At 43.9% G+C, this 23944-nt stretch overlaps 1 protein-coding gene across 4 annotated transcripts in view; it reads right to left on the reverse strand.

Moving 5' to 3' along the window:
• Window positions 1–23944, reverse strand: part of ACAP3 (ArfGAP with coiled-coil, ankyrin repeat and PH domains 3) — a 156682-nt gene that overhangs the window by 71109 nt on the left and 61629 nt on the right. For all 4 annotated transcript variants that reach the window (XM_040427696.1, XM_040427715.1, XM_040427704.1 and 1 more), the window contains exons 2-4: window positions 12020–12077; window positions 9254–9373; window positions 5484–5537 (exon numbers count right to left, since the gene is read on the reverse strand). In XM_040427696.1, the coding sequence (XP_040283630.1) occupies window positions 5484–5537; window positions 9254–9373; window positions 12020–12077 (232 nt within the window). The remainder of the gene's footprint in view (window positions 1–5483; window positions 5538–9253; window positions 9374–12019; window positions 12078–23944) is intronic.

Consider the following 23944-nt stretch of genomic DNA (forward strand, 5'->3'; position numbering starts at 1 on the left):
AAGATCTGTAAACAGGATCAGCACCAAAGTTTCCACCTCCCAATTGTTTCCTAGGTAAACAGGCACCAACTCTACTGTATATGAGCCAACTTACTGTACCAGGGGATTTATAGTGGAAGACATACACCCGTCGTAACACAGCACCTCTTGGGGTCAAGCTACAGTAAAAACAAGAACGTATAGGCTCCAGAGATGTTTAGGCCACCTGAGTTGGCCAAGTGACCCTGAAGCAGGTGGTGGTGAAAAGCAGCATTTAGGAAAGAACTGTATTTTTAAGGGGCTGCAGAACTTTTTCTAGGGGTTCTGTGTGATCTCTTGTGTGTATCTTGATTAGGTTTAGGGTAGTTTTGGTGGTGGTAATATTTCTAAGCACAGAACTTCATTCCCCATACATTCAGGTCAAGCTGGTAGTGTAATTTCGCAACAGCTGGACACCCACAGGTTGGTGGACACTACTAGGCTACATAATGCAAATATTTCTCTAAAACCTATATAACAATGTGAAGCCAGATTTGCCGCTGTAGTTTTTGATGATTGTATTGTCCAATCAATATTTAGAATATTCGACTTTGTGGGTTTGGTACAATTTTTTTTTTGCAATACCACTGGCAGGGCAGAAATAACTTCATAGGGATGTGTAGTCCTCCTCCTACTCATTATAGAAGTCACAGACAGAGCACACTTTTAAAACTAGGCCATGTTTAAATCCACTGTCCCTTTAATTAAGAAGAAAAGATGCAAATAATGGGCTTACAGCGTGTTACATGACTAATTAATGAGGACAGAATCAGCTCGGTGATGTAACGTACTGACGACTAAACACGATGGCAGAGACTTTGAAGTACAAGTTCTGATGAAACGAAAGCCTTGAGGGCTCGTCCAAATTCTCTCATTGCGTTCCAAAGCACAACGCAAGAAGAACAATAGGAAAAGTGAGCAAGCGGGAAAGAAAGAATATGAAAGGAAGTCATCTCTGCCTCATGATGTGTACTCTGCACACTCACGGCAACCAGACAAGCAAATCATGAGGATATATGTGCGATATAGAGGGAAAGTCATATAGACCACTGGCACTTGGTCATTTAAAGAGAAGGCATATGGACATCTTTTAGCCAACTTCTCCTCCATTTTGTCACCTTTGTCTGAAGACATCTCCGGCAATGCTTTATGATGGAAATAAATGGAGAAGGCTTCTATGACCCTTTAGTGAGCATTGTTGCTACTCATGGTAATGAAGGTATAAATCCATCCTGACAGAGCGTAGTTTGCCACCTAGGGCACCCTTTAGCTGAGGGTGAGCCAGATCCATAGACATTACATTGTCAAAACCAAAAAAGGTCTACAACCATCTTAGACTATGTTCACATATATTTTGTGATGTCCTGTCACGCTTCGGTGTGGGAGGGAAACTCCACATCGAGCATAGGAGGGAAGGGTGGGAACAGGGAATTAGGCCTGAGAAATAGGGAAGGAAAATGGACACCTCCTAGTGAAAACCCTAACCAAAATCCTGACTGACTACCAGTATGAACAGACCCCAAAGGTAGGTGAGTTCATACGCAGGAATACCTAGAGTCCTATCAAGCCCTATAGGACTCTGGTACTAATGGCAGGGACAAGACTACCTGTTCCTCCAAAGGGAAGGATGAACAGGAGTCTCCTTCAGGCCTAATACAAACAATAGGGAAATGCAACACACAGAACCCAAACAAAATACAAAAGGGAAAGGAAATACTTAACTTCAAAAGGAGCAATGGAAGCACCAGGAATTCAGCCGAGATCCAACCACAATCTATCCAAAGGTCCAAACAGAAGCTATAAACCACACAGCATTGTGGGAGAAGCAACTATAAATAGAGAAGGTTAAATGACTCTGATAGCCACACCTGGGGAAAGAAGGTGTGGTAAGCACCAGAAACAACACAGACGTCATTTGATCCAAAACGGAAAACATGTCAGATCAAACCACTTCTTGCCAGTCTCACCGATCTCCTTCAATCTGTCGCGGGAACGTCCGTGACATGTCCAGTGAGTATGTATAGAAAGCCAGAAAAGACCATGCATACTAAAGACTGCAGTTTGTGAACTACAGTCTGTTGTATGCATGATCTTTTCTAGGTTTCTAATACAAATGGTGAGATTTAACAATGCTTTAAAGCCACTTTTGTGGCGATAAAAAAATCTCAAATTATGGCACATTCCCTATTTATGCCAAGTTGTGACTTTTTGAGCTTCCTGACACTTCTTGATGAGAAAAGAGGTGGTCCCTCTTTTCTCCATGAATGTCCCTCTTTTTAATCTGAAGAATAGATTTGCATTGTTTCATTTACAATATTGACCCCACCTTGTATATTATTTCATTATTTGATGCATTTTGGATTTTAGAAATTTCTATGTTCAGATAATTTTTGAGATATTTTGCGCTAAGAAAACTATTAAAGTGTATAAATATGCAGGGAAAATGGACTTTCACGCAATGAACCATAAGTGTCCCTCTATGACCGTCCAAAAAGTTGGTGTAAGTTATAGCTCAAGTCGACGCCAGGTCCAGCTGGTGCAGATTCAAGTTTCTGCCACACGGACGGAAGAGGTGCGACCAATTTATTATGAGGCATCTGTCTCTTAAAGGTGTTAGGCCATGATTGATGTAAAAGATGAAAATCATACATCATATAGGACATGACAATCTCTTTCTAACAAAGCTAGAACCAGCCCTGTAACACACATAGGCCCAGAGATCTCCACATTCAGTGCTCCGATTGCTCTGCTAGATTATCTTCAGCCTGAAAGCTCAGGGGGCGCGTCCTTTGTGCTGCAGCTCTCTCCCTGTAACTGCCACAGCTCCTAACAGTACATATGGCTGGTGGCAGTTGAAGATTTAAACTGAGCATGTTCGACCTGCTCGGTGAGACAAACAAAAAATAAGGAAAAGAACAAACAGCAGGTGGCGCTATACAGATACATTTTATTGAATAACTCACTGGCTATATTAAATTTTTAATTACATGCAATTACAAAAGTATTCAGATCCACGTGCTGGTTTGAAAAATGTAGAATATGTTTCGTGACAACCCTTTTAATAAATTAGGCGCATCTCACTCTGGCACACGGTAGATCAAGGGTTACGTATGGCAATGTCAATCTTGATAAATCTTCTGATAGTACATTTACACGAAGGTACTTTCATGTTGCTCTAATTAGTCTATTTAGTGTATAAGCCTTTAAAGTTCCCAATGAACCCACTACATGTCTCCATAGGCTAATATCACCCAGATGAAGGCCAAAAGAGTCTCCTTCTAAGGCTACTTTCACACTCGCGTTTGGTGCGGACCCGTCATGGATCTGCACAGACGGATCCGTTCAGATAATACAACCATCTGCATCCGTTCAGAACGGATCCGTTTGTATTATCTTTAACATAGCCAAAACGGATCTGTCTTGAACACCATTGAAAGTCAATGGGGGACAGATCAGTTTTCTATTGTGTCAAATTGGGTCAGAGAAAACGGATCCGTCCCCATTGACTTACATTGTGGGTCAGGACGGATCCGCTTGGTTCAGTTTCATCAGACAGACACCAAAACGCTGCAAGCAGTGTTTTGGTGTCCGCCTCCAAGGCGGAACGGAGGCGAACTGATGCATTCTGAGCGGATCCTTTTCCATTTAGAATGCATTAGGGCAAAACTGATCCGTTTTTGGCCGCTTGCGAGAGCCCTGAACGGATCTCACAAACGGAAACCAAAACACCAGTGTGAAAGTAGCCTAACCTACGTCTGGCAGTCCACACTGTAGACCTGGGTGTTGTACCCGAAGTGGCACCATCTTGGCAGCAATGGGGCAGAAGACGTAATAAAAACAGATATTAATACGGCTTTACGTCCAGCATGAATCCAGGCGTTACACCCATTTATAACATGACACGTCCCCTCCCTGGTCATTTATCTCCCACAGCCACATCCTTAACATTACAAAATGATCAACTGGAGTCTCTTTAAGACTGATCCCTCCATGTGCTGGTTCCCATAAAATGTCAACTGTCTGATTTAGGGTGAAAAATTGGAAAGCGGTGACATGATCCTCTCTCATTTCCTGGTCTGTGAAGAGTGTAACATCTGGCGCCGCCGTCCCTGAGATTATGCAACACCCAGCCGGGCGAGCAGATGTGCGTAGCAATCCCTGGAATAATCTAGTCTCTAAAGGCAAATGAGATGAGTGCTTCAAAGAAGCAGAGCACACCATTTTGCTTCCCCATTTAACCCCCTTGCTGACGACAAGAGCTGCTAAAAACTGTAAGAGGATATCTGTGCTCTTCAGCGTTGGATGAACTACAACTCTCAGGAGACACTGACGGCAAAGCTACAGTGTCCTGGCGGGCAGGAGAGAATGTAACTGCAGTTTAGCAAAAAAAATAGAGAAGTTGTAGGTTTTCCAACACCTGCATTGTTTTCTTGTCTGGTAGGAAAACTGAGATCCCAAAGGGAAGAAGGAGGAAAGGGTAAGACATTTCCTTCCACCATTTCCAAGGACCTGTTCACACTAGCATGATGGTCAGCGCGCTGTAAAGGTTCCGTCTGATAACGGGTCTCACTGGACTTTAATGGGGTCCGTCAGGTTTTCAATATTTCTGATGGAAAGAACCATTTTGCGACGGCACTATTCATCTCATCAAATATACTGGAAAGGCAGGAGGAACTCAGAACAGGACCAAAGTCAGCCCTCTAATCCAGTAACAAAATTACTGGATTATCAAACATTACGAATTATCAGATAACAAACTCATGCCCATGTATCTTCCAATAGCACTCATTCAGCCAACAGCTATTCCCCCTGACTTCTCTATACACACGCACGTTGGGCACGGCAAAGTGTTGTCAGTGCAGAGGAGTAAGCCAGTGCCAGATGAGAGAAAAAGGATCAGGCATTGAAACTCAACATGCCCGATCCGTCTTTCCTCCAACATCACTTCGTCAGGAGGCCAGAATTGGTCGGTTTGGCCAGTTGTCTGTTATGTGTATGGGGCCTATAGGATTCCGAAGTCAGATGAATGATGAGGTCAAATCACTCAGTCAAGCCCCTTATCCCTTTCATTGTTTGACCAGGTACAGCGCTGTGCATCAGGATGTGGCTGCGCCTGCTACTGCAACCATTAAATGAATAGGACTGAGCTGTAGTATCATGGACAGCCCAAAGCCAGAACCGTATGTACAGCGCTAGGCATAAAATGAATGGACTGAGGCAATGCAGAAGTCTGCTTCATTTGCCTGACTGATGGGGGTGCCATGAGTCAGCCCATACCCCTACTGATCAAATGCTGATCACCCATCCTAAGGGTAGGCCATCAATATTAAAGTCCTGAAAAGTCATTTTAATTATTAAATGCTAATTCGCCAAATACATCCATATGAAGCAGGTGTATATAAGCTGTAGAAGGTACTCCTAATACACATACAAAGTATATACATTCAAAATGCCATATTTCTTACCATATGGTAATTGACCATTTCCTGTAGACTATCCCCAAATTTGTCCAAACACTCCTGAAAGAAAATTAACATCAGGTCATATTCTAAGCATACCTAAAAAAATATGAATGCAACTCTCTCCCATTACTTTAGTATCTCTATTTGACTGCAGAACAATCCCTTGAAATAGAAAAATCTAACTATTCATAAAAAAGGTGGCTTTTGTTGAATGCATTTTTATGTGCAAGGCTGACCCTGGTCCAGCATAGACAAAACATTAAAGGGGTTGGCCCATCTCATGCATTGGGGGCATATCGCATGTCTGATGGGTGCGGGTCCCACATCTGGGACCTGCACCTACAGTGCCTTGAAAAAGTACTCATATCCCTTGAACTTTTCCACATTACACCCACAGTAAATGTATTTCATTGGGATTTTATGTGACAGACCAATACAAAAGTAGAAAGTTTGTGTGAAGTGAAAAGAAAATGACACATGGTTTTCTTAATTGTTAATAAATAAAATCTGAAAAGTGTGGCATGCATTTGTAATCAACCCCCTGTACTTTGATACCCCTAAGTCACCTAATTACTAAATAGAGTCGACCCGTGTGTAATGTATTCTCAGTATAACTATAGTTGTTCTGTAAAGGCCGCAGAGGTTTGTTAGAGAATATTAGTGATCAAACAAACAGCATCATGAAAACCAAGGAACACACCAGACAGGACAGGGATAAAGTTGTGGAGAAGTGTAAAGTAGGGTTTGGTTATAAAAAAAAATATCTCAAGCTCTTAACATCTTACGGAGCACTGTTCAATCTATCATCTGAAAATAGAAGAAGGAGTATGGTACAAGGGCCATAGTGGTGGAACGCATCCACAGGGCATTACGCCCTAAGCCAAATCAGGGGGAACCGCCACGAGACATAACCTGCGGCCTGTTATCATATGTGAAAGCGCAAAATCAGACAGCTCGCGATCCTCCAATTACGCTGCACGGGAAGGGGCAACCCCCATCAAATAATTCAAAGAGTAATCCCAGCAGACGTGTTGATTTTTCAATCCATGATATTCTTTTATTCCATATAATACAGTAGATATACAGGATGCGTTTCAGCCCGTCCAGCCTTCCTCAACTGCATATGTGTTATCATATGTGGACACGTCCCAGATAGTTACAGCAGCTAGAGAGATGGTACAGATTCAGACTGGAGAGCTATGGAGGCCACCCAGAAATTCTTGCATTCTTAACATCAGCCTGAGGGATTAGCCAGTGTTGTCCGTTGCATATCATTGTGGTGCACCTTTCGCAGTGATTTATGTATTTTTATATTTGCATCAACACATTATCCAATCTTGGATCGGATGCTTTTGTGGTGCTTGTGGTCCGCTGCAGACATCCTCCATTGTATGCATTTTTTGCTGGGGATTGCTGTTAGCAACGGATCACATGCGGAGGAATTGCTCCCCCGGTTATAAAGACGCTACAGTGTTTGGGGTTTTTGAGCATTTCCTCCCATTTAGGCCACTTTATTTCCGTTATTTTCTCAATGCTGGATTCATCGTCACAGCGTTCCAGTATCACTCAGAGAGCAATTGGAAAGCTATATGCCAAACTACAGGAAGTAGGTTTAATTGATTTGTGAAGACAACTTCATCCTCATTGAAGGGACTATACTTTTAGGTCAACTACACACAATTCTTTCCAACGACTAGACCACATTCTAGCCACAAAATCAATGTTATCACAGACAAGATTGGCCTCCATTGGTAATATTACCATTTCTGACCATGCCCCTTGCTCTATTACACTCTCCATGACGCAATTACCCAAAAGAGAATGGTCATGGAGATTAAATGAGTCCCTTCTTGATGATGAAAAGGTTTGCCAGGAAATCAACAAACACCTTAGTGAATATTTCGACTTAAACTCAGTAGAAGAGGTGAAGGTGCCAATAGTCTTGGAGGCGCCTAAAGTATACATCAGGGGAATACTTATAGCTCTTGGTTCAAAACTAAAAAGAGAAACAAAAAGAAGTAGATAGTATACTACAGCAAATTGCCGCAGTGGAGAAGATTCAGAAAAAAATCAAAATTCCTACCCCTGCAGAGGGGGCAGGTTAATGACCCCCCTCCTCAAAAAAGCTAGAGCTAAAGCCTTCATTCACAAACTCAAAACTGAATCTGGTAAAATGGTCACCTCTACTGAGGAGATCGCGAATGCTTTCCATCGCTTTTATTCTAAACTATACAACTTAAATGAACCAGATGGTACAGATTCAGACTGGAGAGCTATGGAGGCCACCCAGAAATTCTTGCATTCCTTAAAACTCCCTTCTCTTGCCCCTTCAGCCGCATCGGACCTGGTCCGCCCCTTTCAGAAGAAGAAATCAAACAGGTTGTATGGAGCTTCTCTCCCAAAAAGAGCCCAGGACCAGATGGTTTCCCCCTGCCCTATTTTAAAATTTTCCATGAGATTTTGGTCCCTCACTTAACAAGACTTGCAGCTATAATTGTGGAGATAGGTGGTCCTACAAAGTACTGAATCAGGGGGACAGAATACAAATGCACACCACACTTTCGAGATTTTTATTTATTAAAAATGTTCAAAACCACGTGTCATTTTCTTTTCACTTCTCACATACCTGCTACTTTGTGCTGGTCTATCACATAAAATCCCAATAAAATACATTTACCTTTGTGGGTGTAACGTGAAAAAATGTGGAAAAGTTTAAGAGGTATAAATACATTTTCAAGGCACTGTATCTTTAGAACGGAGCCGGCAAAGTGAAGGATGGCTCGGCTCGGCTATTTTTGGCACTCCCATAGAAATGAATGGGAAGCACACTGTGCAATAGCAGCCACTGCGCCATTTACGCCTATGGGCTTGACGGAAATAGCAGAGCCAGCGTTTGGCTTTTCTCGTCAGTCCCACAGAAATGAATGGAGGATAGCGGCACATACGCCCTCCTTAGCTTTGGGGGCTTCGTTCTTGAGAAAGGTATCAGACATTTGGGGCATATTGCTAGAATATGCCTCCAGCGTATGAGATGGGCCAACCCCTTTAACATCATTTTTAGTCTATGCTCAAATGGGTAACTGTACAATAAGGTTTCTTATACATATAATATTGCTTTCTCATTGCTGCCTGTATTGGGCGGTTGTGCCTCTACCGATCCAGTATAGGTTGACCAACTCACAACCTAACACACACTGTGTCACCATTCCCACATGATACCACCTAAATCCTTCATTTTACATTATACAATAAATAAAAGATCCCCCTTTAAAGAGGACCTATCATCACTCCTGACATGCCTGTTTTAATGGTTTCATGCTTTCCCCATGTAATAACAATTCTGGAACATCTCTATGTTGTGCCATTCCTCTATTATTTCTACTAGAGGTTATGAATGAATTGCTAGCAGTCTGCAGTAAGGGTACAGAGGGGAGGTAACCAGTTGGGGGGTGTGTCCCTGCACAGACTGACTCTATCCAATCAGTGCAGGGACCCCCCCCCCCCAACTGGTTACCACCCCTTACTGCAGACTGCTAGCAGATCATTCATAACTTTTAGTAGAAATAATAAAGGAACAGCACACCATAGAGCCGTAAGAATAGATGCTGCAGAATTGTTATTACACGGGGAATGCATGAAGCTATTAAAACAGGCATGTCAGGAGCGGTGACAGGTCCTCTTTAAGCCTAGTTTTGTGCTGTTTTATGTAGTTTGTGTAGTACATATACGTAGCATAGAAAAGGAATCCTTCTCCAGGAAAAAACAGAACCTACCGAGATCATCTCATCTTTCTTGCACTGTTGGGACAAGTCTCGGATGCCACTTACAAAGTGCTTATTGGTTGTAAGGTAGACTTTGCCAGCTTCTAGCATCCCACTGCATAGTTTCACCAACTATAAAAAAGACCAAAGAAAATGTGAGACACAAGAAACAAAAAGGTCTACAATACAGTAGCTTCCCTAACAATACCAAGTCCGCCCATCGTAAGGCTGCCTACTAAATTTCAGGGGTTGTTGACAAGCTTTTTGACCATTAAACAGGTTCTCCAGATTTTGTGAAAATCTTGCTGTGTGCTGACATGTGAAGGGAAGATAAGCCTGCTCAGTACGTACCCCTCATTGCCCCTCCATATTGCCATCTCCGCTGTGCTCAGATAGGCTTAGGGTTCTTCAGCTCAAGTCCCGACCAGATGTGTTCCCGAGTCTTCCTGTTCAGCTGCATATACTGTACATGAAGGTGAACAGGAAGACTGAGGAGTATATCCGGTCTAGACCTGAGAAGAGAGCCTGCATGCAGTTCCGGCGATTACATGAGCGCAATTGGGATGTATCAGCGGTGCGACAGAGGGGTAAACGCGTACCAATACAGGTATGTCAACATACAGGAAGTATTAACCTATTTTGCAGTTGGTTTGTAGTTCACAAAAGTTCCAGTTACCATGGTTAAGTCCAGGGACATGTATAGAACTGTAATACATACATATTTTAATAAGTGTTGCATGCTTAACAAACATCACAAACGTAATAGGCCACATGTATATCACTGTGTATCTAGTATTTGTGTGGGACTGGGCCACAAGGAGCAAGGTCTATGCTAATTTGCATAAACAGGGTTGTCCAAACATTAAATGTAATTTTAATATAACCTATCATGAAAAACTAATTTACTTTCTGCTACGAAAATGCTCCAGTTGTGAGTTACTCTCTTTACTTCATTTTTATGGCGCCCCCTAGTATTCAATCTGTATAGCAATATGCACATCCTGCTATTGAATAAGCAGGTCTCTCATGCTCAGTTCCTTTCTTCTGCTGCCACCAGCCAGATCTTCTGTTACAGCCTGCAGCAGAAAAGACATGCCCCCTGAGAAAGGACATACCTTGAAGAAGGACATGCCTCCATAGAAAGAGCACGTCTCTTGAAATAGGACATGCTCCCTGAGCTGCCAGCCTGAAGAAAATCTAGTGTTACGAAGCATATGTGGATCCACCGTGTCACTTAAACATATGTGACTTGGGGTTACTACTAAGGACGTCATCTAAGTGGCCCCCCTGGTCTTCCCCCTTCAACTCTTGTACAGGGATTTGGACTCTGCTGCAGGAGAACCACCAGGCCGCTATCTGTTGGAGTAGTCTCTGTTCAAGTGACTGCTGACCCATGAAGGCCAATAGACACCAGTGTGAAAGACCAAGGGATCAGGCAAAACCGTAGTCACGGACAAGCCAAGGTCAGAGCAGGCAAATCAGGTGCAATCTGATAAACAATCCAAGGTCAAGGTGGTCAGCTCAGGGTAAGTATGGAAATCAGGTAGGGGTCAGGTCAGGCAACTCAGGGTCAAATCCAGAAGTCAGGCAGAAGTCAGTACATGGAAAAGACAAAGAAGCTGATAGCACATGTTTGCAGGAAACTGGCATACTAGAAACCATTGCTCAGGGACCTTCCTACAGGAGGAGGTTTAAGAAGCCCAGCGTGGCCAGCTGTTGGCTGGGGAAGGTTAGGGTGCGCAAGTGCTGGAGGTTGCACGTGCGTGCCCTACAGGCACAGCAGTAAACACGTCTCAGGACTGCATAGAGAAATACGGAGCAGCGTTACTCTAGCAGATGGGACCACTGGGTAGGAGGATGGCAGTGCTGGTGTGTTACAGTGGTGGCCTTGCCCAGTGAGAGGAGCGGAGCAGTGGTGGGCGCGGACAACCACCATAACGTCTAGCAGAGCAATTGGAGCAATGAATGGGGAGCTCTCTGGATCCATGTGAAGTATAGGGCTGGTTCTAGCAAGATGTCTGATATGACAACCCCTTTAAGGGACATATCTGGGCAATCGCTCATAGAATGCGGGTGGGACTTAAAATGTGCCACCATTTGAGACTGTAATACCAGTAACTACGATGGATATACCTGATTCTGGAAGTAGCCATGGTAACCTAAAAAAGAAATATCCCCCTACAGATCCAATATGGCACACAAACCTACATTGTTCTGCAGAATGACATGTTTCCATGGTTCCTTCTGAAAGCAAATACATACATTCAGCATTTGGGATTTGGTTTTGGGGTGGGAACCTCGATAAAACGCTCTGCCGGTAATCCTTAGTACATATATTGAATTATCGGATTTTACGTGAAGAGACACAGCTCTATTTTTCTTCAGGGGGGTTTGTGTGTGGGACAGTAAATGGGGGCGTCTTGTGTGCAGACATGGGAGCAGTTCCTTTGTCATCTGGCGTCCAGACGGGCAGTAGGTCAGCCCGGATCCATGATACGTGGATACATAGAGAAGCAAGGATACTCATAGCCCGGGAATGCTCTCTCAGCACAACGTCTTACATGCTCTACAGCTCTTTGGAAAACATTTTAAGGAATGTTTCCAGCTCACTGCTTGCAGATGTGGAGTCCCAGCTGCCTGTCAATGGTAACGCTGCCGCTGTGTCGGGGGTCAGTCACTTGTGAGCTGTGAGGTGTAGGGCAAAGGCTAAAAGGAGAGTCTGAATAGGTGTGACAATAGTGACCCGGAGGTGATGTGAGCGTGCTTCATATTCCTCACCTTGTCAAGTTTTGCTTCAATTTCTACCACATCTGTTTCCACCTCATCTATCGCTGCCCTGTAGGGAAAAATGAAGGCACCGGTTAGAGTACTTCCTCAGAGAACGCAGACGCTTCAAAATGACAACCCTCATTCTGTTACATAAGCAGAAAAGGCCAAAATGGACAAGGCAAGTGCTCATACTTAAAGGGGTTTTCTGAGTCCTCAGGATAGGTCATCAGTTTCTGATCAGGGGGGGTCTGACATCCGAACCCGAGCCAATAGGCTTGTTAGAAGAGGCTGCGGAGCTCTGGTGAGCGCTGTGGGCTTCTCGCAGCTTACCAAGCACAGCGCCATCCATTGTATAGTGCCTATGCGTGGTATTGCGGCTCAGCATTAATCACTTGATTGGGACTGAGCTGTGCCTAGGCAAAATGACTCATCAAAGTGATGTCAATAGCCTAGGAAGAGGCCGCGGCACTCCACCGATCAGATACTAATTGCCTATCCAGAGGATAAGTCATCAGTATTAAACACTTGGACAACCCCATTAAAATAAACATTAAAGAGGTTTTCCGGGAGTTAAATATTTATGATGACCTATCCTCCCATCCAAATGAGATTGTGGAGGTCTGACTCCTGGTACCTCTGCTAATCGGCTTTTTGAAGAGCCCCCATGGGGCTTCTTCATAGAATAACAAGCACAGCACCACACATCGTATACTGCCCGTGCTTGGTACTACAACTCAACCCCATTCACTTTTATGGGACTGAGAGGCACAAAAGGCCAAGCGACCAATGGACGTGATGTCACAGGTCATAGGAGCACCAGCATCCCTTCTATCGGCTGACTGACAGGGGTGCCAGGAGTCGGACTATCGTATAGATTGGTCATCAATCTATTAAAGTGGATTTCCACCTAAAATATAAAACTGTTCATACATCAGTACATCTGTAGTTAGTGCATTTGCCAAAATTTGGTACTTTTGTCCCGTTTACTTACAGAGGTATCGCCATTTTTCTGCATTCACTTCTGGCAGCCATTTTTGCTAAAGTCCCAACAGGACGTGCAGCCATATTAGTTGTCACTTTTGAATTAGGTTTTTTAGCAGCTGACGATATGGACTGAACATATTGACAAAAAGGACAGTTTACCATCTGAGGACTAATTCAAAGGCAAGATACAATATGGCTGAAAGTTTTGTGGTCTCTTTTCAAAAAATAAAAATATGGCCGCCACAATACAAAAAATGTCAATATCCCTGACTGACAGACTTTAGCTATTGTAAATCAATGTGTCTATAAGGAATCATTACAAAATAGTACCCCTCCTGGACTATGACAATGGCCATGACGGAGACCAAGTTCTGAGGTCTCTGTGGAACATCTCTGCCATGACAGCTCCCACTGGGGTAATCACCTAGCTCGTCCAGACCCCAGATTCTAATATCCTCCTAGGTATACACTAACACATCCCCCATCCATATTGCTTCGTAAATCCACTGGCTTGTAATTCAGGAACCTGGGAAAGCTGAGTGACTGACAACGCAGGCGCTTTAGCAGTGAGCTATATCTCATTTCACCTCCTGGACTAGCACGCTTCTCCACTGACGGTTACCCCCCAATCCCTGTAATCGCATCTAGTTGGGACAATGACATGAGAGAACCATTTGGACGGTGGTTCTAGAAAGGGTCCTCCGCTCAGCACTCTGTAGCCTAGCTGACGCAGGCAGAGCTCCAGCACAAAGCACAGATTCAAATGCTCTTTGTTATGATCACAAAGACACGTTTCGCAAACAGAAAGAGCTAAATGCTGGGAAATATTGAAAGCGGAGACCCTACAGGAGAGAGACCACCATGACATACACGCCGACAGGTGTGTCCACTGGACGGCGCATCCAAGGACTGTGATAGGTTTTGAAGCTTACCCCAAAAAATTGCAATTTTTTTTCATACATTCATCCACTGACTGAGACCTTTGGTTGGACAACATGTCTCTTAGGGCTCATGCACACGACCGTATGTATTTTGCGGTCCGGAATGCGTGTGCATTCCGTATTTTGCGGAACGGAACAGCTGGCCCCTAATAGAACAGTCCTATCCTTGTCTGTAATGCGGACAATAATAGAACATGTTCTATTTTTTTGCAGAATGGAAATACACTGCGTGCAGAATTATTAGGCAAATGAGTATTTTGACCACATCATCCTCTTTATGCATGTTGTCTTACTCCAAGCTGTATAGCCTCGAAAGCCTACTACCAATTAAGCATATTAGGTGATGTGCATCTCTGTAATGAGAAGGGGTGTGGTCTAATGACATCAACACCCTATATTAGGTGTGCATAATTATTAGGCAACTTCCTTTCCTTTGGCAAAATGGGTCAAAAGAAGGACTTGACAGGCTCAGAAAAGTCAAAAATAGTGAGATATCGTGCAGAGGGATGCAGCACTCTTAAAATTGCGAAGCTTCTGAAGCGTGATCATCGAACAATCAAGCGTTTCATTCAAAATAGTCAACAGGGTCGCAAGAAGCGTGTGGAAAAACCAAGGCGCAAAATAACTGCCCATGAACTGAGAAAAGTCAAGCGCGCAGCTGCCAAGATGCCACTTGCCACCAGTTTGACCATATTTCAGAGCTGCAACATCACTGGAGTGCCCAAAAGCACAAGGTGTGCAATACTCAGAGACATGGCCAAGGTAAGAAAGGCTGAAAGACGACCACCACTGAACAAGACACACAAGCTGAAACGTCAAGACTGGGCCAAGAAATATCTCAAGACTGATTTTTCTAAGGTTTTATGGACTGATGAAATGAGAGTGAGTCTTGATGGGCCAGATGGATGGGCCCGTGGCTGGATTGGTAAAGGGCAAAGAGCTCCAGTCCGACTCAGACGCCAGCAAGGTGGAGGTGGAGTACTGGTTTGGGCTGGTATCATCAAAGATGAGCTTGTGGGGCCTTTTCGGGTTGAAGATGGAGTCAAGCTCAACTCCCAGTCCTACTGCCAGTTTCTGGAAGACACCTTCTTCAAGCAGTGGTACAGGAAAAAGTCTGCATCCTTCAAGAAAAACATGATTTTCATGCAGGACAATGCTCCATCACATGCGTCCAAGTACTCCACAGCGTGGCTGGCAAGAAAGGGTATAAAAGAAGAAAATCTAATGACATGGCCTCCTTGTTTACCTGATCTGAACCCCATTGAGAACCTGTGGTCCATCATCAAATGTGAGATTTACAAGGAGGGAAAACAGTACACCTCTCTGAACAGTGTCTGGGAGGCTGTGGTTGCTTCTGCACGCAATGTTGATGGTGAACAGATCAAAACACTGACAGAATCCATGGATGGCAGGCTTTTGAGTGTCCTTGCAAAGAAAGGTGGCTATATTGGTCAATGATTTGTTTTTGTTTTGTTTTTGAATGTCAGAAATGTATATTTGTGAATGTTGAGATGTTATATTGGTTTCACTGGTAAAAATAAATAATTTAAATGGGTATATATTTGTTTTTTGTTAAGTTGCCTAATAATTATGCACAGTAATAGTCACCTGCACACACAGATATCCCCCTAAAATAGCTAAAACTAAAAACAAACTAAAAACTACTTCCAAAAATATTCAGCTTTGATATTAATAAGTTTTTTGGGTTTATTGAGAACATGGTTGTTGTTCAATAATAAAATTAATCCTCAAAAATACAACTTGCCTAATAATTCTGCACTCCCTGTACAGACATACGGAAACGAAATGCACACGGAGTAACTTCCGTTTTTTTTTGCGGACCCATTGAAATGAATGGTTCCTTATATGGTCTGCAAAAAGAAAACGGAACGGACACAGAAAGAAAAAACGTTTGTGTGCATGAGCCCTTAGGACTTGTGGACGGCAGTGAGGGGGCACACAATCTTGTCCCAATACGGTCACAAGTATCGCAGTATATATGTACTACAAGTATGACTGCAGTATATCTCTACAGGTCCAGTGTCAAACCCTCAAGATTCCCAAGAAAGACTAAGGAGTCCAATGTATGCAGTACACCAGATTTTAAGGAGTTACCCCATGATTCATATAGTACATATAGCCTCTTTCTAATAAAGCTAGAACCAGCCCTGTACCTCACATGGGTCCAGAGATCTCCCCATTCATTGCTTTCCTAGATTCTCTTTAGGCTGGTGGCTCAGGGGCATGTCCTTTCTGCTGCAGCTCTCTCCCTGCCACAGCTCAGAGATCTGTCATTTCTGCTGTGGTTCTCTCCCTATATAACTCCGGGACATGCCCTTTCCCAGGGATTGTGTCCTCTCTGCTGCGGTCTCTCCATGTAGCTGTCACAGCTTCTAAGAGTAGATATAGTTGGTGGCAGTTAAAGGGAATCCGCCACCAGTTTTATGGTGTCTTAAGCGAGTGACAGATCCCCTTAGCAAAATGCGGAGTCCCTTGCTATATTTGACACACCTGTTTTGCCATAACCTTGTATTAAACATCTTGAGCCCACCTGCTACTAATTCATATGGGGAAAAAAATGGGTGGGCGGGGAGAGCCGCGAGCTCATGAATACGGGAACTTGTTCAGCATGCACTGGAGCCGTTAGGATTTAAAAGTGAGAGCTTTAGAAAACCGGTGACAGATTCCCTTTAAAGCATAGAACTGAGCATGTGCGACCACCTCAGGTAGATGGACATGCACATTATTAAACAGATCAAACGTTAGGGGGCGCCATTTAAATGAAGTAGAAAATATATATATATCACAACTGGAGTATTTTGTAACGGAAAGTGAATTCTAAAAGTAACTCGTTTTTCACGCTGAGTTTTATTAAAATAACATGTTATGGTGGCACGGCCCCTTAAGTAGTTTGTAGATTTTAGTTTGGGACAACCAATTGTCCATGAGATATCTGTAGTAAATGCGGAAGGGGAATTGGTTTTAGAAGAGTGTAGAAGCTTGTAGCAGAATGGATGAGACATCTGAGATGACTTGTTACTAGGAAAACTATAAACAGGTTGTCAGACACGTTGTCCATAGTTAACGGTTCTCCGAACTCTCAAGTTGGGCCACTGTGGAGCTTCTGGACCCATCAGAGTGTTTGTCTCAAGGTTTAGGAGGTGCAATAGCCCCACGTGAAGCAACATAGAGAAAGATTCCTACCGATTCTAGTTTTATACCCTTTTGCATGATCAGAATAAAGGGTCTTTTTTTTTTTTACACAGAAACAGTGCCACTCTTGTCCACAGGCCGCACTTGGTATTGCAGCTCATGCCTATTCAAATTAATGGGGGTGAACTGCAATGCCAAATCAAATACAGCCTAAAGAGAATTACTGTTTTTTGGGGTGTTTTTTTTTTTGGGGGGGGGGGGGGGGGGAAAAAAAAAACAGACTCTTGAAACTGTGAGCTCTGCTCATGCTGAAACTGATATGAAAGACTGCATAGAGCCATAGAATAAGCTGGCACTGTTTCATTGCTGCACTGCCCGTATAAAAAGGCAATATAACCGTATAGTGATATTGATCAGACTTCTGTCCAGACATTGTCCTGCAGTAGTGTCTGGAGACAGCGAGCTACCACATCAATAGCTAAGGGCAAAAGAGGTCTCACGATCCCCAGCTGCCACACAATACTCACAAAGCGTAAGAGATGTATAAAAAACAATAACACGACACTGTGCCAGGGATTAAAGCTGCTGACGGGAGGATGAGAACTTTCCTGTTTCCTCCACAAACATTTGCAGCTATTCTTGCCATGAATATATGCCCATCCTATTCCGGACACAAGACCGTGCATCCCATCCACCCTCCCGCTCTGTGCAAGGACAGGCTTCCTTCAATCATTTTTAAACTCTATTGATCTGTCTCTCTCCTAAGTGCATCACTTGCAGTCGAGGCCAATTTCATCCCAGCAATATCTGTGCACACGTGTTTCGCATCGCTCTCTTAAAGCTCCCGTATAAAGCAGTCATTTGGGTCCATAATCTGTCCAAAAACTGCATGTTCAGCCTCATAGGTTTGCATTTATTCTACATATAAAATTTCCACCTAAAATAATAACAAACAATAATAGTTAATAAAAATAGTTAAAATAATAAAAGTTTCAAAAAATCTGGGTAACAGATCCTCAGTGACAAAAACTAATGTCAGATCTGTTTCCACAAGGAATAAGATCCTGCAATGTTATTCAAAGTAACATTCCTCTGCTACCCCTTTCCAGGCGCAGTGAGGGAAGGACGCTCGGCGGGTGCTGGTTTCCTCACTGCGCCTGCGCCGAATACTGAACGGCGCGAGATTTACACTGCAGACACCGCCAGTGGGAGGAGAGCAGCGCTGCCTGGCCCTGTCAATCAAGAGAAGGGCGTTAAAATAGCTGCAGGTGCAACTCCCCCCTGGTCCTAGAGGCTAATTAGCATATTATAAAAGTTTGTTTTTCTCAATAAAGGCTTTAGCAGTGAGATGGCACTAATAGTTATGTTCAGCTGACATTAGCACATCGCTAATGTCAGCCACCTTAATACCCATTTTTCAGGTGACAGAAACCCTTTAATGTTGATGACCTATCCTCAGGGTCTGACACCCGGCACCCCCGCCGATCAGCTGTACGAGGAGACAGCGCGCGCAGTGCAGTCTTCCTTCTCACCGCTGCAGTCTATGGCAAAGCAGCGGTGAGCAGGAAGAGAAAAGGGAGATGACACTATGCGCGCCATCTCCTTATACAGCTGATCAGCGGGGGTGCAGTGTGTCAGACCCTGAGGATAGGTCATCAATATTAAAGGGAACCTGTCATCTAAAAACGCCTCCCAAACCACCAGAATTACCTTAAAGTAGCCAGGAGTATGTTCCTAAAGATCCTTTTCTTCCTCCGGCCAGTGCAAAGATATTGATGACCTGTCCTCGGCCATCATAGGTCATCAATATCATTGCACCGTACAACCCCTTTATTGAATTGCTGATTCGGCAGCACAAGTTATCTGGGGTTTCCTCCAGCTATGTCGATAATTCCTAATACATTAATGATGGGGCAGGGCTCTGCTGCAGGACCATTAAGATGACATCACTCACTATGCACACAGATTAGACCCACCTACATGACATCACTAGTGAGCACTGGAGGTCACATTTATGTAAATCCGTACTCACTGTACAGACCTAAAACCTGAAAGGTTATATAGATAGATAGATAGATAGATGCGACATTAGGCCGATTCCAAACACATACAATGGGTCTAAGCAGGCGTACCCATTACGGTAAACTGTGGTTTTGAAAAATGGCCAAGACTCTTTTTAACTGCAGCAAAAGAATAGACCTTGGAAAGCCAATACCTCACAGCTAAATGAATTGGACAATAGAAAATCACACACTGAACTTATCATTCACATGAACGTGTACTGCCCGTTGCCGTATTGCGGACCGCATTTGCGGATTCACAATACATGGGCACCGTTCCGTGTGCATTCCGCATGGGCTTCACAAAGTCGTGTGAACGAGCCCTACGTATGAGGGGCGTGAGCCATTTTATACCCCGTCTGAAAGGGGTTTCCTATCTAGACAATCCCTATCAAGGGCATATGGACATAACAGAGGGGGTTCTTGCTTGGGACTCCCCTCAAGTTCTCACTCTGGAGGACTCATCCATGTAGTTTTGAATGGCTACTTGTAACACTAAATTTTTCCAGTAGAGGTCACTGTAGGGAACATCAACGGTAATTGAACTGTTTAATGAGGGACATGACCGATCATTTGAGCGACTGGCTGAAATCAAATGTTTAGGTGCAGAGTCGGTGAACACACTGAGGGGGCTGAAGGTCAGAAGACATCTGCTGTCCACCAATCACACGAGACAGTAATTATCGGCCTCCATCTCGCTCCCTTCTGATTGTCGGAATAGGCAGTATACATCCAGCATTATCGTGTGTTCTCTTATTTGCTTTTCGAACCAAAAATACACTGCAGCGAGAGGTTTAGCGCTGCTCTACGGTGACCTACTTTATACATCGCAGAATTGTGCTTTTAATAAGATCTAGAACTTTAATTACAATTCCTTTCATATTCCCCGTCTGTCTCCACGAGGCACTAATTAATATCATTATCTTGCTATATTCACTGTATTTGCACACAGGCCTGCATATTTCACAGAAGATCCTTTAAGGCTTTAAGATGATTTGTCCCAGTGTGGAAAACAAATGTTATGGCCTTGACAGCAAAAATCTTAAAATGTAAAAGCAAAAAAAGGACACTTAGAGCACAAACACAGCATCGCATTTGAAGAAATCTATTACGGGAATGCTAAGCGTGTGTTCACACTTTACGGTAAAATCGCAGCCTCTTGCTGAGGTTAACGCAAAATTGTGGTAAAGTGTAGCAGTCAAAGCAAGACTGGACCCTAACATGTGAATGCACCCTTAAAGGGGTATAAGATGGTAGAATATCTACACAAATAGGGGATAACTATTAGATCGGTTGGAGTCCTACCTTTAGGACCCACAACAAACACGAATATGGGGGCCTTGTACCCCCTGCAGCCTCCTTAAATGAATGGAGCGGCCGCACGCATGCCCGACTGGCTGCTCCGTTTATTTCAGGAGGGCTGCATGGGGTACAAGGCCCCCGTTCTCATGATCAGTGGGGGTCCCAGTGGAAGGACCCCACTGATCTAATAGTTATCTCTTATCCTGTGGATAGGGGATAATTTTAAACAACCAGAATACCCATTTAAAAGGGGTATTCCCATCTTGGACATTGGGGGCATATCACTAGGATACTGTCAAGATCCCTCCCGTGACAGAGGTTAGAAGATCTGAGAGACTTGCATCACGTGAGGTTATCTGACAGCCTCTCGGTTTTCACTTTGCAGTGTTGTTGTTGGTATGACCACACCTCTTGTTTCAGGTGTAGCTTGTGGTCATCACTGCTCCTCTATTTAGTCTGGACTCACACTTCTTACCATGTGGTTGATATTCTCTGCCTGGAGTTGGAAGAGCTGGTGTGTTGTCCTCATCCGAGTTCCTGCTCATCCATTTTCTATTGAAGATAAGTTGCTTACTAGGCCTCAGGGAGATGCTGGTTCGTTCATCTGAGAAGGAACCAGTAGTCTCGGACCCTGTCACCAATCCTAGGGCTTTTCAAGGTTTCTAGGGCCTAGGTTTCTGGTGTATGAATATTCCAACCTTCAGGGTCTATCCATACTGACAGGAGTCAGGGCTAGGCTTAGGGTTTCCGTAGGTGGTCACCATTTCCCTGTCCCTAGCCTTGAGACCTCGTTCCTGGTAATTTTCCTTCTGTTATCTTTCTGGTGTTCCTCCCCTCCCCTTACACTGTGACAGATATACCCCCAATGTCTTCCAGAGGTGGGGCCCGCACCTATCCTAAAGAGTTGACAAAGTGACTCCTATTCAGAATTTTAGTAAAGAAAGACTTATTCACTTACACCCACCCGCCTGGTTACAGATTCCATCACCATTCGTCGGCCATTGCACTCCTGCCTCGGACCCAGGACAACACTTAACACCAAGGGCACCCCAACTACCACTAGGCAGTAGCCCAAAAACCAGGGTGCGCCCTCCTGTCACTGCTCGGCCCCAGGGAGAGTTAAAGTGGAAGACCGCTGCTGTGACTTGTGCGTACCACAACCACAACTACCACTTACATCTTCCGCTCTCCTGGGTCGCTGCAATGGCCTATCCCTGTGATGGCTAACCTCTGGCACTCCAGCTGTGGTAAAACTATAACTCCCAAGATGCACACTTGCTTGGCTGTTCTCAGAGCTCCACAAAAATGAATAGAGCACGCTGAGAGTTGTCGTTTCACCACAACTGGAGTGCCGGAGGCTAGCCATCATTGGGCCCTATCCTGAGGTCATTAATATAAAAAAAGTAGACAACTCCTTTAAGGCAACGTAATTAAAACCATCAGCAAAGGAAACCAACTCTCTTTTGATCTGAGGTACACGGGGCTCTTTCTTGGGAATATCCTCGTCCACGTAAGAAATTTGGGATGCCTGTCATTCTGCCAGCTTTCCCTGAACTTTTGCCTGTCTGGGCCGTTTTCCTTTCCAAGAATTGACTTCAAAAAAGCATCAGGGCTTCATTTCTGCAATAGATGCAGATGTCAGGGGAGAAATCATCGACTGGGAACCCTCAATGCCATAAAACACATTTCTTCTCATAATTTCATCCGATTTAACCCTCTCCTAAACCCCATGGTATCTGTTAAGGATTTTTCAGTCATCCTGTTAGAGCAAAACCATCACAAGCAACTAAACAATAATTTAAGTCAGGCACGGAAAAAAATCTTTAGAATCTGCAGAAGAGAATTTATATGAGCTTATGGAGTTGGAGAAGCCAGGCACCCACTGAGATCAATGCCAGGCATCTGGAATAAAGCTATATACAGGTCAGGCGGACATAACTCATGATTATCCTCTGTTTGGGCATCTATGGCGCCAAACAATGTTGGTTCGCACCAACCGAAATCTGATCGTGTAAACAATAGCGTTCTCATTCATTGACAGCAAACAATATCCTGAAAAAAAAAATTCAAACAGATTTGAGCGAAACTGCTGATAAAATATAGAATCTTTTTTTGTGGAGACCACACCCCCTCCAGCTCAGTCCCACCCACTTCCATCTTTAGGCACACGATCAGGATTGTGTGTGGATTTTCAGCGCGGATTTGCGTGCGGACAATCTGCACTGTAGGTCATGTACATTGTATTCTATGAGAATTTTAAATTCTAATGCACACGATGCAGATTTTTACAGTGCATATTTTAAAATCCGCAGCATGCCGATTTATTTATTTTTTCCTGTCCGGATTTTCTTCATTTACTCCAATGTGGACAGTAAAATCTGAATGCGGAAAATCCGCATCAAATCTGCATGCAAATCTGAATACCAATCCACCCGAACTGATGCAGATTGACCGCATGGATTTCCCTGCGAACACCTGCAAATTTCAGTGCGGATTGTCTGCTCATAAATCCTGAATGGGTGCATTTCCCCTTAAACAGCTGATCGGCGGGGGTGCCGGGAGTCAGAGCCCCACCAACAGGTATTCATGAATTATCCTGAGAGGCCATCAACATTGAACTCCCATAAATCCCCTTCAAGGGTAAATGCACACGTTCAGGATTTATGTGCGGACAATCCGCACTGAAATTTGCAGGTGTTCGCAGGGAAATCCGTGCGGTCAATCCATTTAATGCGGATTTGCATGCAGATTTTAATGTCGAATTGAAGTGAATGGAGAAAAAAAACGGACAGGAAAAATAAAATAAATTGACATGCTGCGGATTTTTAAATCCACACCATAGGTTAAAATCCGCCCGGAAAAAAATTTGCATAGTGTACAAGAGAATTTCAAATTACATTAGAATACAATGTACATGACCCACGTTGCGGATTTTACGCAAGGAAATCCGCACAGAAAATCCGCACGCAATTCTGATCGTGTGCATTTAGCCTAAAGGAGGCGATTGGTCATTTAAAAAGATATTTTTTTTAACTCTGTCAGGTACTGTATTAGTAGAGGGATCAAGAAGTAGATCGGTGAGGGATGGACTTATTTTACTCCAAGGAGAGTCTACGGGGGACATTTATCAAGACCAGAGTTTTCCAAATCGGTCTCGATTCCCCCTGCGCCGCAGAAGGATGCTCCAAATTTATCTTTATTCATATCAGAAAACGGTTGTGAATAAAATAATAAGTCTGGCGGACCTGTAGTGACGCCCCCTTCCCACTTCTAAAAAGTGGGGGTAAAGTCACCGATTTTACTGCAAGTATGGCGTGCGACAAAATCTGCGACTTTATTATGGTGTAAATAGAATAGTAAATGTCCCCCTATGTGCTTAAAGAATAAGGTCAGACAGACAACCCCTTTAAGCTGGATGTTTATGAAAAGAACCCATAAGAGCCAGCACGGGGTGAGGTAGCCTGCAGGTGGACTTGTTCTACAGGTTATTTAAG

The sequence above is a fragment of the Bufo bufo genome, chromosome 1, assembly GCF_905171765.1.
Source record: "Bufo bufo chromosome 1, aBufBuf1.1, whole genome shotgun sequence".
Classification (NCBI taxonomy): Eukaryota; Metazoa; Chordata; class Amphibia; order Anura; family Bufonidae; genus Bufo; species Bufo bufo.